The 18,798-nt window shown below is 41.6% G+C and overlaps 1 protein-coding gene across 1 annotated transcript; it reads right to left on the reverse strand.

The window, feature by feature from the left end:
- Positions 1-686: 686 nt before the first annotated feature.
- On the reverse strand, positions 687-18,798 carry kdm5c (lysine demethylase 5C). The gene is made up of 29 exons (XM_070909667.1): positions 18,636-18,798; positions 16,761-16,908; positions 15,596-15,673; positions 15,376-15,498; positions 15,082-15,252; positions 14,730-14,864; positions 12,979-13,035; positions 10,014-10,137; positions 9,443-9,723; positions 8,961-9,119; positions 8,740-8,859; positions 8,482-8,640; positions 7,786-7,967; positions 7,451-7,613; positions 7,241-7,360; positions 6,955-7,149; positions 6,617-6,798; positions 6,366-6,490; positions 6,120-6,267; positions 5,952-6,042; positions 5,418-5,800; positions 5,149-5,287; positions 4,838-5,017; positions 4,523-4,651; positions 3,642-4,400; positions 3,388-3,430; positions 3,093-3,292; positions 1,866-2,054; positions 687-1,740 (listed from the first exon to the last, which is right to left on the reverse strand). The coding sequence occupies exons 2-29, from the start codon at positions 16,902-16,904 to the stop codon at positions 1,732-1,734; spliced, it is 4,788 nt and encodes a 1,595-aa protein (XP_070765768.1). The 5' UTR covers positions 16,905-16,908; positions 18,636-18,798; the 3' UTR covers positions 687-1,731.

Genomic DNA, 18,798 nt, shown 5'->3' on the forward strand with positions numbered 1-18,798 from the left:
TAAATTATATTTATTATTTTTAATGTCGACTGTGAAGAAGGCTATTTCATTGCAAATTAAGATTCTTTGCTACAAAAAGTCCATCAAATGCTCTACAGCTACGTCATTTATGATTTTTTTTTATACGTTTCTTGTCATTCCTATCAGATGTGCCACTCCTGGACTTAATTCAGAGGTTTCCACCTTTTAATTTTGTGCTCTCAGAACTAGCCCCTAGATAAATATCCAGCAATAGTACCCAGAATGCCAGTAATACCCAATACTGTCCAATGAAACCCTGTGAATAAAAACCGATTTTTCATTTGGCTTACATGCATGTTTGATATTGAAGCAGAAAAGATTTTTTCCATGTACTTGAGACTAAAAGCCTTTAACATACTGTAATTGTGGATGTGTCTTTCTATGAACTTGCTTACAATTCTAGCATAGAAAAAGAAAACATGGTGTACTTGTTCAATATTGTGATGTCCTGTGACTGCCATTTCACGGTGAAAGCTTTTCTAAATAAACGCTGTGATCATGAAAACTATTGGTACTACGTAATTGCTGCTATGCGTCAGGATTTTCATAATTAAGGAGTGCGGAAATCCATTATTGATCTCAAGACTATAGCATTTCAAGATCAGAAATAATGAGTCGACATATCCTAAACAATTCTAAACCTTTATTTTTCTAACAAGAGTGAAAAGAAACAAAGGCAACATTAAAATGAAAAGTTTATACACAAACTCACGACAACTGTGTGTCTGCAATATCAATAATAATAATAATAATAATATAATTTGAACCAAGGAACAAAATAAATTGTGACAAAGTGAGTTACAGTGAAGTTACCTTAATTTTCAAAGAGAGAGAACGAGGGAGGGAGAAAAAGAGGTCGGATTGAAAGGAATAAAACATGGAGTCAAAAGGATGGGCACTAAAAAAAAAAGAAAAAAAAAAGAAGAAGAAAGGCATCAAGGGGAGGGAAGGGAGGAGAAAGACAAAGCCAAGAGGTACAGATATCCATTTTGGGAAAGTAGCACCAAAAACATGAATGCCTGTTTTTAACTCTTCCCAAAATGTACTCCCAATTATTCAAAATGAATGTCCCCTCAAAAACAGCATCAAACACAAGATTCATTACAACTAAAAAAATACAAGTGTAACCATGGTGCTGTTGTCTAAGATCAGCTGTCAAAACCTTCTGCTGTACCTCAGCTTCAGGATTCATGCCCAAAGAGAACTGTCTAAATAAACCCATAGCTTATCCAACTTCAATGAGTGGGCTCAGGTGAAATGAAACTGCAACTGCCGGTGCTGAGACAGGCTTTCGGTTGAACTAGCATTTAATACAGTTGGGATAACGTAGCATACTGACTGACCTCAGAGACAACTCTAGACCAGAGACATTCCTATCCCGGTGAGTCCCACATCGGTCCAACACAGTCTTAAAATGTTCACAGGAAAAATGGGTCCAGGGAAGGATGGACAATAAAGTTTGGGTAAGACAGCGAGTCTGAAAAAAAACATGATGGGTGAGATATGGCTGAGTTTCGGATGAGACAGTGGAGTGTAGAAGAAGAGTCATAGCTCTGTTAGTGTCTGAATGCATGAATGAGGGATGAGAAGGGACATAGGGTGGGGGGGGGGGATGTCCTGCATCTTTCTATAACTTGACACTGTCTTCTGGCACAGAACGCTCTGTCCCTTCAATTAATCCACTTAAACAGGGCTCCAGCGTTGACTACATCACAAGGTCTGCCAAAAGAAAAAAAGAAACAAGGTTAATCTCCAATAAAGTCATTAAAAATATTTACATTAAAACTACAATTTCCAGACAATGAAAAAAACAAACAAACAGATAAAGATAAATAGACTGTTACCTCTGGATGGGCCTGGACAGGTAAGTGAGGGGAGGGGTTGTGGCTGAGGGGACAGGTTTTCTTCGACTCTGAGGCATCCAGTGACCGTTCTCCTGCCCCGTCCCCACTGCCACCTCGGTGGCTCTTTCTCTTCCTTTTGGAGTCCTTGGCTCGTCCGCGACTGGTTCGCCTCTGCTCTTCAAGCTCAATCTGAGAGAGAGGGAGAAGACAGGAATATTAGAGAAGAGGCAGTTAAGGTGGACAAACCTCACCAAAAATGTAACAAGGCAATAAACACAGCAACCCATCTTTCCTTTTTCCACCTAAAAAAGCTGCTAAAAATGTTAAATCAGTCTTTTACTTTTATTCTTGATACAACACAAGAGCATTTGAAGCAGTACTGACATGACAGGAACACTTATAAAGAGTACAATTTCTTGCATATTTGTATATCATCTGATCATAAAACCGCCTTCAATCAAACCAAGCTAAGCACTTTTCAACAGACTATGGGAAGATTATGTACTATACCTCAATTAAATACATCTAGTATTCATCATATAAATCATATTGGAACTAGGGGACACTGGCAATCGTCTATAGCACCAATGTGTACTGTATTTTTTGATCATTTGCAGCGCTATGGAGCTATATTTTTTGTGTGGTTTGTTTGATCTTGTACAGGTGCCAGCGGGTGATGTGATGCATATTTATGGCAACTGTTTCACACTGATCTACAGGTGGTGACAATGAAATGCAGCAATGCGCCAGGAAAGGCGGTGAATAAGACCGCTAGCAAGTAAACAGGATGTAAACAATGCAGGTTTCAAACTTTGAAGAAAAATCACCTTTGCAAATGTTTTATGGAGGAAAGAAATGTATTCAACACATTTGTTATGCCTTAAGGATACACACAGTGCGTTTTGGTGAGTAAAACTGAATGTAAACAGAAAACTTGTTTACAAGAGAACTCCACAGGGCACCTTTAATTAAGTATGAACACATGGCAATGTGGTAATGTGCTTTGATAAAAGTTAGTAGACAGTAGCACAGTTTTCCAAAATAATAAAAATTGAAAGGTCTTGAGTTATTACTCTGTTGTTGTATTTAGGTGAATTGATGTGGCTATTATTTGGGTTAGTTTGCACTCATGTAGATTTGGTTTTAGGATGTCATTGCTCAATTTAATGTTACATGTTTTATGTCTGTCTTTTCACATCTTATAATATTTGAGTTGATTTTCCTGACCTGTATGAGTGTGTGCAATGTTTCTCTGGATGGAACAGAGGCAGCTTGCAGGACTCTGTGGATGAGGAGTGTCTGGTCCAAGGACACCTCCAGCAGATCTCCTTCCAGCTGCAGCTCCTCCAGTTGGACCCTGGTGGCTGGTGAAAGCTCCACTACCTGGCCTTTGAGCAAAGGCAGCAGGGGCAGCAGAAAACCAACACCTGAAAAGTGAGCAGAAAGAAAACGTTGTCTGGGCTGCTGTCTGTCGGGACACAACTCAACATTTGAAACACTTGAAATCAACACACCATCTTACCTGTAACATTTGACTTCTTGCTGATGCCGTTTTGACATCCAGCCTGTGGACAAACAAACATTGCATGAAACAGGCAGGTCAGATACAGTATAACAGAGTCTGAGGAAGCAATGAAATTATTAGATCATCAATTATTATTCAACCGACAGACAAGATAAAATGGTATAATTATTTGAGTCAGTCGGTTGCAGTTTACAGTTAGCAGTCTATACTTGGTTTAATATTAAAATAAAAAGTCAGAATAAGGTGCTAACCTGAGTGCCGTTGCTTTCCTTGGCGTTCTTTTTAGGTGAATTCTCCTCCGTCAGATCAATGACTCCCTCCTCTCCTTCCCCTCCCTCAGAGTCTGATAAAACAATCACTGAGCTCCCTTCTGTCCCCTTTTCCAGGTCTTCCTCTTTCTCTGTTTCACAATGGAGAGTCTCTTTGAGTTCTTGCAGCCTCTCAAGCGCCTGCTGCAGCTCTGGCGTCTCCAGTGCCTCCTTGGCTCGGCCCTGCCAGGTGATGGCCCTCTCTGTGAGACACTGCAGTGCTTCTCCCTCGGGCAGACGCACTGGCAGCCGCTGCAGGGCGACAAGTAATGCCAGGATAGTCTCCAGGCGTGGGCGCCGTGACCGCTGGCATCGCGGGCACAAGAAGCGCGAGTCCCAGTCCCACCAGCAGAGGGGGTTCACTGGTGGTCCAGAGGAGGGGAGCAGAGAGGGGAAAGGAACGCAGCCACCGTGGAACCAGTCCTTACACAGATGGCAGCGGAGTTGAGGGGCACGAGGCTGAGCGGCGCACACACACACCGACTGAGGAGGGGTGGTACAGGTGTGGTTACTGTTACCGTTCTCTTTTACAGAGTTCTCTGAGTGGCTGGATGTGTCCGTCTCCATGGCGTCGTAACACCTCCCGTTCTCCTTGTCCTCCTTGTGACTTGCAGTGCTCAGTCCAGATTTACACATGTTCAATTTCTGTAACCTCAGTAGTGCCTCCTTCTCCTGGTGCTCCCCTTCTTTGAATGCCATCACCTAGAAACACGGCACACAAATCAACTTCAAATACAGAACTAGTAGTTATGCATAAAACACACACATTCAAAAAACTAAATCTTTAGAGATTAAAAATAGATAATGACATGTAATAAACTCACAATAGCTGCAGGGTCCCTCAGGTCCTGAGCGGAGAGGCCCAGAGTGTTGTTATCAGAATCATCTAAAGGCTCATCCAACGTCTCCGTCTCATCTCGCCTCTCTCTCCTTTTTGCACACGGACATAATACCTGCAGGGAAACGCTGCAATTTAATGCACGCTCTCATGAAGGCTGCCATACCAAGAGTTTGGCTTCTAAAGTGGAATGCTCTACTGATATAAGTATTCACATAATGTATCTTGTTCAATGTTGACAGAACTTCAATCTATTGAGCTAAATTTTAATATAATTTCCTATTTCCTTGAAGTTGCCCACCTCAAGCAGACTGTGCGGACTGCTCTTCTTCAGGAAGGTCTTGCTGGCCTTGTCCCTCCACGAGTGAGCGCTGGCTACCTGCAACTCCAGCTGTCTCAGCTCCTCCATGAAGACTGGCAAGTCCCTTCCAATCGCCACCAGGCCCTCTAAATCATCCAGACAGGGGTAATGCTCCCCATTCTACAACAAACATAAGGATGAATAATAATAAAACACTGAGGTACAGCAGATTTTGCAATTCGAGGTATTTCAATTTAATCCACTGTGACAGAGGGGGCAGAATAAAAAGACAATAGAAATGTTTTTTTTACCTGGATTTCCTCTAGGTCTGTTACCCAGGCCCGTGCTCGCGTGAGACAGCCCTGTAGAGCCAGAATGTTGGGCAGCTTGACTGGAATAAGCTGGGCCTCATTTACTATTGCCTCCAGGGTAGAGAGAGGGTGCTTTTGCCTGGAAGAACAAAACCATGACAAAGAAAGTTTTACGTCTTTGCAACAAGATGAACTGGTTGTGAAGTGATGACAACCCCTGCATGAGGTGTAGTATAGAGAAAAGTTATGGTTTGACTTGTTCGTCATACCGCTGTTCGAGGCAGATCTGTGCTTTCTCCTCCCAACGTTCAGCAATTGTGAGCAGCTCCTGAAGCTCTGCCATGGCCGTCTCCACAGACACACTCTGGGGCACGTTGCAGCCTGCTTCCATCAGGTTCCTCAACACATCCAGCGTCACCTCCTGCCTCTCCCCTCCTTCTGTGCCCAGCGTGTGCCTCACCTCTGCCAGCCAATGGCCCTGCTCCTTTAGGCCCTGGAGTAAATTACACTCCGGCACCACAACAGGCAGCTTGGCCCCCTGCTCCAACAAAGTCTGCAACTGCTCAGGTGGAGGAGAGTCCCTCCTCCAGTCCCTGTCATTGACCAGTTCTTGAGCCTGGCTCTGGAAATCCTCCACTGTCCGCAGAACCACCTTGAAAATCAGACGGTACAGGAGTATACCATAAGTGCACTAAGTAAGAGTACAACTTTGAAGCGGAAAAAATTAGATATATACAATACATTTGATCAATTTTCAAAGGATAAAAATATACTAGTTTGCTCAGAGTGACATAGCTTCTCACCTGAACTTCCTCCAACTGGTTCATCACACAGGGCAGGTTGTGCATCGTCTCCACCAAGGATTTCAGCTCTGCCAAAGTCATCTTACTTTCACTAAAACGACAGCAACATGTAAGTGCATGTAACTGAACAGTGAGTGTAAATGTTTGTGGGTTTGGGTTCCATCATACCTGGTCGTGGAGTTACTGAGGAGTTCAGTACTTGTCTGCTGGCAGTGTTCTATGTCTTTAAGAACGGTGTTGAGTTTCCTCAGAAGTTCGTTGTCAGGAAACTTTTTTTCCGCTGCTTCCGTCTTCAGCAGCTCCAGGTAATCAATTCCTGCAATTCGATAATCATTTGATCTTACCGGTTTCTTTTAAGATCAGAATTTTCTGTTGAAACCATGTTTTAGGAATCAGTGTAAGTTGAATTCCCACCTATCTTGTTTCCCTCTTCCTGCTCAAGTGCCTCTTTTACTCTGTTGGCCCAGGAATCAAAGGACTCGGACCGAACCTTTAACCGGTGTAACATGGCTAACAACTCATCCAGGGTGTATCTGTACCTGCAGAGTGAAGTGATAACAGAATTACAGCCAGTGGAGACCAAATTAGAAATGTCTTTCAAAAGTCTGTTGTTTGCTCACTGCAAAGTATACGCACACACGCACAGCTACACAAGAGATAAATACCTGAGGTAGAGTTTTTCAGTGGGGCAGTTGCACAGATCCTGTGTGTGATAGAGACACACCAGACTCTCGGGACAGTTTGAGCAGGCCAGAGCAGAAAGGAAGCATGTGGTCTTACATTTATCACACTGTCTCTCATCATCAGGCAGCAGCTCAAATGCCTCTCGCTCTGCTTCAGTGATGCCCTGCAGGTACAACACAGATTTTATTAGACAATCAGAGTTTTCCCCATATTCTCAAAAGAACAACATCAAACAAATGATTCACTTACACATATAAAATGAATAAATAAATAAATAAATGGAGAAACAAACAATGTGTAAGGTCTATTTCTGTCTCACCCTTTCCATCAGACCTTTCCGCAGCTTCCTCTCCTCCTGAACAATACTGAACATTTCCCGGTGTGTAGCTGCAGCCAGGTTGAGGTCCAGTTTCTCTGGGCTGGCAGCCATTTTACAGGTGAGCTCTTCGTGGGAGAACACACAATACCTCCTTAGACGGCGGTAGTGCTCAATACAGGAACGACCGGCAGGCAGCTGAGACGGGGAGAGAGGAGATATGGTGATTAAGAGGTATTGTGAACAATGCGAAATGACAACTTGAGACAGACAGTGTAAACAGACGTACCCAGTCTGCAGTGCAGAAGTTAACAGCTTCTGCAAAGTTATATCCCTGATTGAAGCCGCTGTGGTAGGCCCGAGGGAAGGTGATGACAAACTCACCAGCACACTGGTTGGTACGCACAACCTGCCAATCAGAAACACAGAGGTCAATCAAAGAAAGCTTTTTAATAAATCATATTTCTGCTGTGTGCACATGTTTCTGTGCGAGACTGACCGGTACACCATGAGACATGAGGATATTGGGGTTCATGATGGTGACCAGCTGGTGCAGGAGGTCTGGTTGATACTCAAACAGCTCTGGCGTCAGCTTCTTCATCACCCCCTCAAGCCGCTCAGCTGCCACAGAGGGAACCCCATACCAAGTTTTGGGTTCACCCCTGGAGATGATGGATAAGTGGGAAGTGAAGAACAGAGAGGGAAAGTTATTGTCTTTCACTCAAAGTGACATGAATATATTCTCTACGTTAAAAGCTGCAACTGTTTAATCGTATGACTGCGATGCAACGCCAAACCACCACAACAAAAATATACTCAAAAAGCATTCTGTACCAGTGCAGGTAGTTGATGGAGTAGCTCCAGTGATCCTCAATGTGCCAGCAGAAAGCTGAGAACACCATGCCTACATAAAGCCAGGGCACCTTCATCCCAGAGATGTCTCCATTAATATGGCACAGGAGTGACTGCTCCAGCACGGGCATCACATTCAAGTTCCAGCCACTGCGGGCATATTCCTGACCAACACAGAAAACAGTCTCCACTGAAAATAAGCACTGGACTATGATTATGAAAAAGTTTGGAAATTCTGCTTATGGATCCAGATTGATTCCTGACATACTATTGGAGCAAGAAATAAAATCCTGATTTATTTTCAGCAGATTTGGGCTGCCACCCACCTCGTTTGTCATTTGTCATACATTTTTGGAGATTGTGTGATTCTTTTCACGTTTACCCCACCATCTCAACCAGAGCCTACTAATCTACAGGCAGCAAACTCACTGCTCTCTCATCTATTTTTAGCACTTTCATCAAAACTGTGCAGTTAATGTTTCTGTTAATACAAACATGGTATTTTCAAGAGCATCACTGAATTTGATAGGGTTTAGTTCCTTCTGCAGACACTTCAGTGTATTTAAAATGTGGTGGATTTCACCATTTTCAACATGTAATCTCAAGCAGGATGCTGTAGTCCTGATGTAGTTTCACAAAAACTGTAGAGATTACAAAAGAAAACAACAATGTGTGTACCTCCTCTTCCTTTGTGAGCTTCCTCTTGCCATTGTTCATCGGGAAGCCACTTCCAAACTCTTTGGAGTGTATGTCCGCTCCGTACTCAACAGTCACGTCTTCCTCGATGCTACTGACTAACCTCCAGAACTCTCTCTCCACAAGCTCAGTGGGAACCATCTACACCGACAACAACATACAGGCTTGAGATTAGTCTCTCACATTATCACCAGTCAAGCTTGATAATGAATAGGTGATATCTTCTGTGGGTGCACTTACATGGACAGGCATGTTGAAGTAATCTGCTTTGAAGGCATCTGCCATTTCCCCAAAACTCTGCAGACTGTACTCTCGAGTAGCCTGTTCAAAGCCAAATGCCTCTGCAGGCTTCTTGCACTCCTAAAACATTAGAAAGTGAGAAAATCAAAACAAAGATTAGTCTTGTGGGTTAGAAGAAACCCAACAAAGCATGCCATGAGCTTTAAAACATTTTTAATTACCTCTGCAACACACTTAGGGCATCGCCAGTTGCCTTTGGGAGGATCAGTGAGTGGGGGTAGCAGACAGTAGGTGTGGTAGTTATCATCGCAGCCATCACACAGCAAGAGTTTCTCGTCATCATCTCCCCGACCACACATCCGACACACAAAAGAATCCACCTTTGAAAGATGGAGAAAAACAGCACAAAACATTCACTCTGGGGCTTGGAGCCAGATGAGTGTGGCTCACTTCTAACTTGAGCAGACAACCACAGTGAAGCACTAAACAAGTAAAATTCAACAAAAGATCAGATTGTGGGGGAAAAGCAGAGTCACAATTCTGTCAAAGACAAAAATTAGAGTGACAATTAATAAAGAGCACAGTGCATTGCGTTTACAGTCCTGTAGACTCATTAAGACTTCTCATGGTAGTTTGATATCAAATTTTGTGATGTTGATCTCTACTTCGACTGCCACCCGGGTGCATCCTTTGGTCTACTTACACACTGCGGGTTGTTGATGTTGCGCCTAAGCCTCATGGTCATTTTGGTACAAGGCCTGTCTGTATCATCTTCCTCCTCATCATTCTCTTTCCCATCCTCTTCCTCTGGTTCTTCTTTCTTCACTTCTGCCTTAACTGTGATGCTAGGGGGAGGCAGTTGGGGGCTTGATGTGCTCCCATCACTCTGCCTCTCTTGAGCCTCCACTGGCTCCGTTTTGACTGAGGTATCAACAGGAGCAGGAGACACGTTCTCCTTGATGGTAACCGTTTGAGGCAGCTCATCTAAATTAAGAGCAAGGAGTGTTCAGAATAAGAGACGGTCAGTTATCACAAACAGTAAAATATTTACAGTTCTCCAGTGCAAACAATGTATTTGACTGAGCCAATCATTGAGGACTTGCCCCTTTCTGAAGTTACTGCTTTAGTTGTTTCAAATTAATTGTTGTCATGCAGTGTTGCATCCAAACTTCCAGGGTTCTCAACATTATTGTTGCCAGACTTCAAAAGATTTTATAGGTTTAACTGTATATTTCTAGAAGGTGGGTAAATGAGGTTGTGGTCATGGCACTTACCTTTCTTCCTCATGCCTTTGTCCCTTGCCACCAGTCCAAGTCCCATCATCTTAGGCCCTGCGCCATAGATCTGTAGCTTCTTCAGTTCTGGGTTCTTCTCTATGTCTTCCTCTGTGGGTTCAGGCTGTGGATGAAAGTATATTTTTGTCATGAAGACATAGACAGACAACAGCTACTCTCCAAAGCACACAGAGCAAAGCAAGGGTCCAGGCCAAATGCGGAACAAACAATTAAAACATGAGAGCATAGCAATGCATCACAAGAAGGGTTTACGCTCGGTTAGAAAGTGAGGAAAAGTTAACCTACATCACAGTGAAAGCTTCAAAGTTAAGACCCACCATCAGAAGACACAATCACCAGCAGCTGCAACCATACAGTTAGAGTAGGGTATCATTTAGAGTTTGTTAATTATCATTGTGGTTTATAACCAAAACCTTGGTTGGTGTTCTTAACATATTATCTGGATATGAAAACAGTAAATTAGTAAATTAGTAAATTGTCATAACATCATAACATTTTGGGATTCTGTTTGAGTTTGACTATTACGGTCTTTGGTCTCAACGGCGCCCAGTAAGCTTTTTTTTGGTGCTCCCGGCTGCTTTCACAGCAGACTGGAGAGGCTGATCCGCTGTCAGTTCCCCATAAAACAGTACAGGTAAAGCTTACTTTCCATTGTGTGTATGTGTCATGTAACAAGCAGGCTTCCTCATTTTATGCAGTGTGTGGAGAGATGTCACACTTAAATAGTTAGCTTGTAACATTGGCCACATTTTTATTTTGTGGTCAGAGTTATTTCCTGTTTCAATCACATTTCAACCTTTTCTAAATCCAAAGGATTGTACCGCTTTAATGAAGTTACATCACAGTTGACTCTCACTATGAACAGCAGTATGAAGAATACTGAATGGGCACTGTTTTTTTTTTTTTTAACTCAGTGGTGACTTGGACATGACCCCCATTTTTGAACTCAATCTAAAAACTGCTCTGACTTGGACACAACTTAAGTAGTCTTGACCTCAGCTCTGACACATTATTATACCATGCTTATAAATCATCACATTTCCTCTTCTCACGTTCCATTACTGGAGGCGTGTTTTGAGTTGTTCTCGTTGGTCTCGTTTACAGTAAACTGCAGTGAACCTTGTCTTCTTGCAGCAGGAAGCTTTTGGATGTGTGGAGACTTCCAGGTGAAAATCTGTTTAAGGTGATCTGCTCCTTTAAAAACTTATTTTTTTTCACCACAAAAAATTGGTAAAACACAAAGTTAATGTGTAGTGAATGGTTTGTCATTTTAGACTTCCTCCCTTGCATTACATTATTTTGTGCAGTGACTACATTTGACAGTATCACTGTCATTGTTTGACAGTGTTCAGCCACACTTTTGGGCACTAGTTCCAGTCTGCCATATGATTGCAAACAGTACCCACAAGTCATGTGTAAGCAACGTAGGTGGACACACAAAAGGTCTTAATGTCACTTTCAGTAATGAGCCAGTCAATCTAAAAAGCACATAAAAGCAGGACTTAACAAAATTCCCAGTTCAGGTTCCAACTCCAACACAGGCAGTTTAATCCTAATCTTTGATCCTGAAAACTTGATCATATAAGCACTCTTTCTACTCAGGTGTGCACCAAGAAATCGGTAGTCCGTGTGCAATCAGAAAGCAACCTGTATTTCCCACAGCAAGAAAATTCATGTATGCATGTCATGACAACATTGTTAGTGCCAATCATAGCACAAAAAGTGGAGAAATGCAACGCCATAAAAGATGCCATTCAAGACTTTTCTCCAAGGAGGGCAATTAAAGAAGCATGTTTGGTTTTTACTTTGCCACTTGTATGCAGAAGTAAATCTGGCTGCCCATTCATTGTTCTATATTTTCTGTATACATAAAAAAACAGGCACCTTTTCCTGGCACCCAAACTTTGTTGACCCAAGGACTACGCAAACGGGGTGAAGATTGGATGCAGTCAACCAAGCAGATCAGTAGGGCTTGATGGTGGGGGGGCAATCTAACAATGGTTTGGCCTCAAACAAGCAAACCTAGAGAGGCTTCGAGGCCGACAACAACTACGTGTTCATAATGGAGAATTGATATTTAAATGTTCCAGTGATTTAAGACTACGGTGCTCAGCAAATGAAACTTGATTAAATTAAACCTACTAGGTTCTTCTGTGTGAGTGCACTCAAAAGAGAACGCATGCAGCCACACTTTTAGCTGTTGTATTGAGTAGACAGCAAGGCAAAACAGCAAAAGTGCAAAGGCACACAGACAGCCCAGTGACAAAGCATTTCAAGCCAAGTACAACCACAGAGAAAGAGCATGAGTGAAAGACAGAAAGCTAGAGAGCGCATCAGCCCAACAACTAGAAAGGTGAGTTTTTGGGGATAAAGTAAAAGTTTCTTCAAGAGCCTACAGTGAACTGTACATCTGAAACATTTGTTCTAAACAACATTGGCACACAGATCCAAATTTACATGTGTTCATAAATTCAACACACACTCTTTTTTTCCCCAATCTGTAATGTTATGCCTAAATACACACTGACAAAGCCCCAAAACACCTTTGTCCAACATGAGACTATGTGGTCTCATTTTTAATAACAGTCCTAGAGCATGTTCATGAAGAACAAACAGGCCTGGGAAATCCTCCTCTGTGTTCATTGTCGGGTCTAGAAATTGATTAAAAGATAATGGTGATTCAATAACCTGCAACAACTATTATTGTAATGCCACAGAAAGTTTTTTAATGGAACTGCTACTGTCATGTGACCCTATTATGGTTGCCACCCCTACACTGAGAAACTTGAGGCACATAAATGCATGTTAATGAAAATGTTTTAGTGGTTAGTTAAAATAAAAAACAAAACATCTAGACAACTTCAGAAGGGGTGAGGTGGTCTAGGAAAAGAGGCGGGAAGAGAGCGGGGGCAGAAGGTGAGCTCATATGCTCAAGAGGCAGTACCGCAGAGATGAGTTGAGAGCCAGTGGTGAGAGGATGGGGGGCCAGATCCTCTGGACCCTGCAAGGGGAGACAATAACAGCAACAATAAACTAAGACAAGAGGGGGAAAAGGAGATGAGAGAGGAAGGGAGAGAGCCTGGAAAGAACAGAGCCAGTAGTTGTGGGAAAAATATCACAGGGACACATTATTGGACAAGGGTCACATCTGTTGTATGACCTATTAAGGTCCAACATCCAACATTTTCTTTGCATTATTGGTATATCTAGTTATGCTCTGGATAGGGCTGTATCATTTAAGGTCTGTCTTTTGTCTTCAGTTTGTCTGATAGACCACTATGTTGCCTGATCACTGTTTTGTTATTGTTTTTTTTTTTTTTAAATACAAGCTGAACTATTATAAAGATACATTCGCATACTTTTTGAGGAAACCACATTTCTGTTACATCAGCCCTGACCTTACAACAACTGACAGGTGACTCAGCTGTTGCACCAACATGATTTATTGTCAATGGGGCGGCATTGGCACCAAACAGAAATGGGTTTGGGAGGGTGGTTGGGTATGGGAATTTAGTGTTTGCTGACAAGTTTGTTATCATGCACGATACTTAAGTATACTGAAGCTTCATTAGCTTGCATGTAACAAGCATGAGATAACAGAATGCAGGCTTGTCCAGAAGTAAATGTACTGGCAACATTAACGTTAAATGAAAAAGTTTTATAACAAGATGTGGCTTGTGAAATAAACAGTTGTGTGTCTACCTGCGAGATGGAGGGAAATGGAAGAAACAAAGCAGAGAACAAAATAAGCCATGGAGCAGAGAACAAAAACAGCAGAGTTAAGCAGAGCAGCATGGCGGGATGGAGAGTAAGCAAGCTGGGATGCATCCTGAGTGCATTGTCACATCTTCCAGACAATACACTGCAACCGATGCACAAAGACTGCACATGAATAGGCACGAAAAATGGTTAATAACGTGACAGCATGGTACATGCTACAAGATTGTCATCCAACAAACACGTGAGTGGTTTGTTGGCTTGACTTTTTGTTAGCCTGTAATGATGGAAATTCTGTTGTTCATTTGGCGGATCAAGCAGGAAGTAGATAGTAAACCATTAAATGGTACAAAAACAATGTTAACAAACATTATAAGAGTTTGCTGTTCAATCCTAGCTCATCAAAGAGCAAGTATGTGTCTATTGTACACTGAGGTTTAACGTCCTGGAAATCACACAATCAATCACAACATAAATACACACTGTAGTTTGCACATTATTAGTGGAAGGTCAATGCCTGTTAAGATGAAACTGTGATTACAAGTCTGCAATTACCAAGACATCAAATACAGATAATATCATCAGTGGCAAGGATTTTAATGTGTGGTTTAAGTCCTGTGGGAAACCATCACTGATTAAGTAATTGTAGGTCAGGACAGCCTGAATACCCAGTATTTAAATCAGTTCGCAGGTTGGAATTCACACCTTTAATACACGGCTGAAACAGATTCCTCTTTGACAGATCACTTGCACCAAACCCACACAATTTTTGTGGTCTTGACAAGGAGCAATATAAACAAAACTTTTATTTTTCTCTGACTAATCATTTTCTGGGCTTGATTTTGAGGCAGCAATGGTGCATACAGAAATGTGACGCAAAACACTGTATTCAAGTGACCGAAGTTCATTCAGTATATGTTTACTGGTCATAGAGATATGCAAATTTATTGAATGATAAGGATAGGTTCTCTAACTCACATCAGGCTGGCAGCGGTTCGCTCTGCGTCCATAACTGCTCATTTTGGATGGCTGCACGGACTGTCGCAGGGGGATGGAGTGGGGCTTGTACTCTTTATCCACATCCTCACCATCATAATGCTTTGGCTTGCAATGCTAGAAATGACATAAAGAGACTTTACATGAAAACATGTCCAAACATGCTACAGATGACCCACTGTAGTAAATCTTGATTCTAACCAAAAGGAAAGTGTACAATGCATCATATAGTGACTACGACACTCCTCACAGATTGACTCATTTTGAATGCTATCTTTTAACTGATCATCCCTGGTAACACAAAATGGAGAGACAAGGATATGTAGAGTGATACCGGCATGCTGGCACCAGACTGGAACATTTCAAAGGGGTAGACGATCCTCTCGTAGTGCGAGCGCAGCAGAGAGCCTATGTTCTTGCCTGGAGGGTAGCCAAGTCTCTGGGCAACACGAGCCCAGCGCCGTTCCTTACAGACCATCTCAAAACCGCCTTCATCTGTCACAACCTGGAAGAGAAGGGCATTTTTTGGGATAATTTTAGCAAATCATACGTAAGAAACAAACAAAAAAAAAACTATCTACTTTAAAAATGCATTTTCTGAGAAGAAACAATATGATTAATATCTTACCCTTGACAGGCTGAAAAGATCAAGGATACGCCTTTCAATATGTGGGATTTTCAAGGAGGATGCCTGGATCTCCCAAAACCTGGCAATGCGGTCCAAATAATTAAGCTTCACTCTGGTCTCCGCCTAAAATAAGATGCATGAGGGACCACCATGATTACTATGGCCAGTTCAATTAACAACTTCAATTATCTGTCAATAATGGAAAAAAAGAGGAACTTACCTCCAACTCATTAAGCCTCTGGATGCGGGGCGTGAAGCGGAAGCTATCCAGCTCCACTGAAAACGGTGGTTGCCAGTCCTATTTGGGAGCAAAGACATGCTCTTAAACTTCAAGGAGCTAACTAAAGACAACAAATGCATGTGGACATGGGAGATTAATGAGATAGTGAGCTTAGTTTGGGCTTAAACCTGGTTTAAAGCTGAGCCAAGTTCTTGAGCCTGAAAGCCAAAGTTAATCAGGAAGGATAACCAAGGTCGCCTACTCAACAGCAAGTTCACACTGTCAACGATTAAAGGCCTGCCTCCGCGCCAATCGATTCTGAAGAAATTATAATTCTATATATAATTATAATAAGAAAACATACTGCACTGTTAGTAATGTGACTAGCATTTAGTAGAACAACTTCTATATGTTCAACTGTATGATTATGTCCACCATGCTCTAAAGATGAGCAGTGATAAGGCTTTAATTTACACACTTACACCATTTGCAGGTTTCTTCCAGTAAATCTCTCTATCGTCTGCTACATGAACCATTTTACTTTTATTAAAATGGTTTTATTTTGTAATGTAACTCTTTTAACAATGGAATGTATTGCTTTATTGCACTTGTCACAAATGTTATCTAATTATAGTGTTTATTAGAGAAGCACTAAATGTAATTTATGGAATATAATTGCAACTGAACATGTGTTTTGGGGTGTATGTGTAAAGAAAATTACCTCTTCTAGCCGTTTTATTGTTTTTATAGCCCACTTACATTTTTAACACTGCTGAATCATTATTTTTGCCTGTGCAAAAGCTCAAACATTGACCAAATCAATATTAAAAATGATACATTATGTTCAGAGCAGGACATGGAAAACTCCAAGCTGACAGAACCACTTGATAACCAACTTTGTTTGACTGGTTATACAGGATCACCAGGGTTATGTTTTATAATAACCTAACAAGCTAAAATAAGAAAGAAAGAAATAGAGATCTATGTTGCCAGATCAGATGGAGCCTCATGGATTAGTGAAACAGACTAAAACAGCGAGGCAATGGGCTTTTGACTTAGTACTTCTAGATAAATACTTTAAACCCAGTGCATGCTACACATTGTACTTAGAACACTGGGAACATGCCATTTCTTCAACATAATCAAAGCACAAGCAAATATTTACTGGTGGAGGTCGAATTTTGCAGATTCCAGACTTCTCTGCAATTGGACGTATCTTGGCGATGTAGCCCAGGGGATCCTGAAACTCCTCCCATGACGGCTCAAATACTGGACACTCCGGAGGAGGTACAAACTCTTCCCCTTCCATTGCCCTGACAACAGGAAGATCGACAATGCAAAACAAGTTAATGAACTGTAGCAGATTCGTTAATGGGCAAGACCAGCATCAATACAGCCTCCCAGTAGCATTTTATGTAAGCAAATCTTGTTTTTAATTTGTAGAGAACAATTTAAACTCTAAAATCTAGCATTCTCATTAATGATTTTTTGTTTTGCTGAATTAATATTAATTTTATTTATGACTTCCAGATACTTAGTGTAAAAGACACAATGTTCGACAAGTATGTTCACTGGCCAGCCTTATGTCTTTGGAAATTACATTTCTATCTCTATAAATGTTCCTCATGACAGTACATTTCAATTTATAGACAGATTCAATTTTACAAAAGCAATGTAGCATGTCAGCTTATTTTAATGATGAGCAAAATGAACCAGTGTATGAGAAAATAAAATGCATATTACACAGTTACTACAAAAGGTTACTGTATTAGTTTACTCTTGCAAAATCATTACTTCCTGGCCTAGCACATTGTGATACTGTCAACATTAAATATATGGCAGTTACTCTGTTCCTCTGCATGTTTCATAGTTTATCACTTCCCCCATAATTTTACATAATAGTCGATAACAAGAGACTTAGAAAATCACAGGATGAGGATTTTTTTGTCCTAAAAGTGGTCCTTGTTAAAAACCCCTCCCCCAACATCAGACACAACAAAACAAACGCCATGCTCTGGTGAATCAACAAGGCCCAGAGAGGAAAGGGGCAAAAGTTTTAAGTGATTAGCTGAGAAGCATTAACAGTTGCAATAGAACAATCAAATATTTTAAATATAGAAGTGATGGCAACATTTCTGAATGCACTGGAGCAAGAAGCACTGCTTTATGTAACTTGAATGCATAAGGGTCTTCATAGAGGAGTCTTATATGAATTTTGTCCTGGGGCATTCCTTATAAAAAACCATATCAAAAATCAACAAAGCTTGATGCTTGGACTTCAGTGACATGTATCCCATCTATCAGTTTCTCAATGGGCCTTCAGACAAACAATGGCGTGGAGGCCATGAACCCTAAGGTATAGAAGGCCATAAAGGCATCACTACTCGCCAGTGGGCTGGGCTATATTGATCAATAAGCTTTTGCCAGACAAATGAAAACAAATACACAACTACTCGACTGCAGATGCCAAATAGTCACACTTCAATGTCAGTGTTGTCTTACATCTACTGAACATCACTCAATAATACATATAACTGTTAGCTGACAACTGTTAGCTACTAGCTACTAAACTTGGGAGAACTGGCGTTAAAACTAACCTTACCTTCCAGCGACAGACATAACAAGAGAAATAAAGAAAAAGAAAATGTCTCCAATTCAATTATTTATCGTGGGATAGGTAGGTGTCATTAAAGTCTCTTCTTCGGGCAATCATGAAGTCTATTTGTTTCTATTGTTCAGCTATCAGAGGCGATAACGCCGCTTACAGCTAACGTTAGCATCGAGGCCTCCGCTTTTTCTCATCACAGTCCCATCGCCTCCCACGGTGTTAGGTAACTAGCATAGTTAGCTCACGTTAACTGGGTGGCTGAGAAAAATGCAACATTATAGCAGCAAACAAGCTAACCTAAATACTGAAATCGACGCTAACAACCAGCTAGTTAATATTAGTCATTTACATGTATGAGACAGATTAATGGCACATGCAGTTATTTGTTGATCCCTTTACACTACAGTGTCTCGTTGCATTCCTGTGACTGACCCAAAGACACCTCGATGTCCCGGGGTATGATAGGGCTGGTGGCCGCTCTCCTTCCTCTGTTGTTGTGATGACTGGTGGTTAGCTAACGTTGGCCAGCTGTGCTCGGTCCAGTTGGCTAGCTATCGCTGCTAGCAAAGTTGAGCGTTTTTCAGGCTCAGTTCTC

This window comes from Enoplosus armatus, chromosome 8, assembly GCF_043641665.1.
Source record: "Enoplosus armatus isolate fEnoArm2 chromosome 8, fEnoArm2.hap1, whole genome shotgun sequence".
In the NCBI taxonomy this organism is placed as follows: domain Eukaryota; kingdom Metazoa; phylum Chordata; class Actinopteri; order Centrarchiformes; family Enoplosidae; genus Enoplosus; species Enoplosus armatus.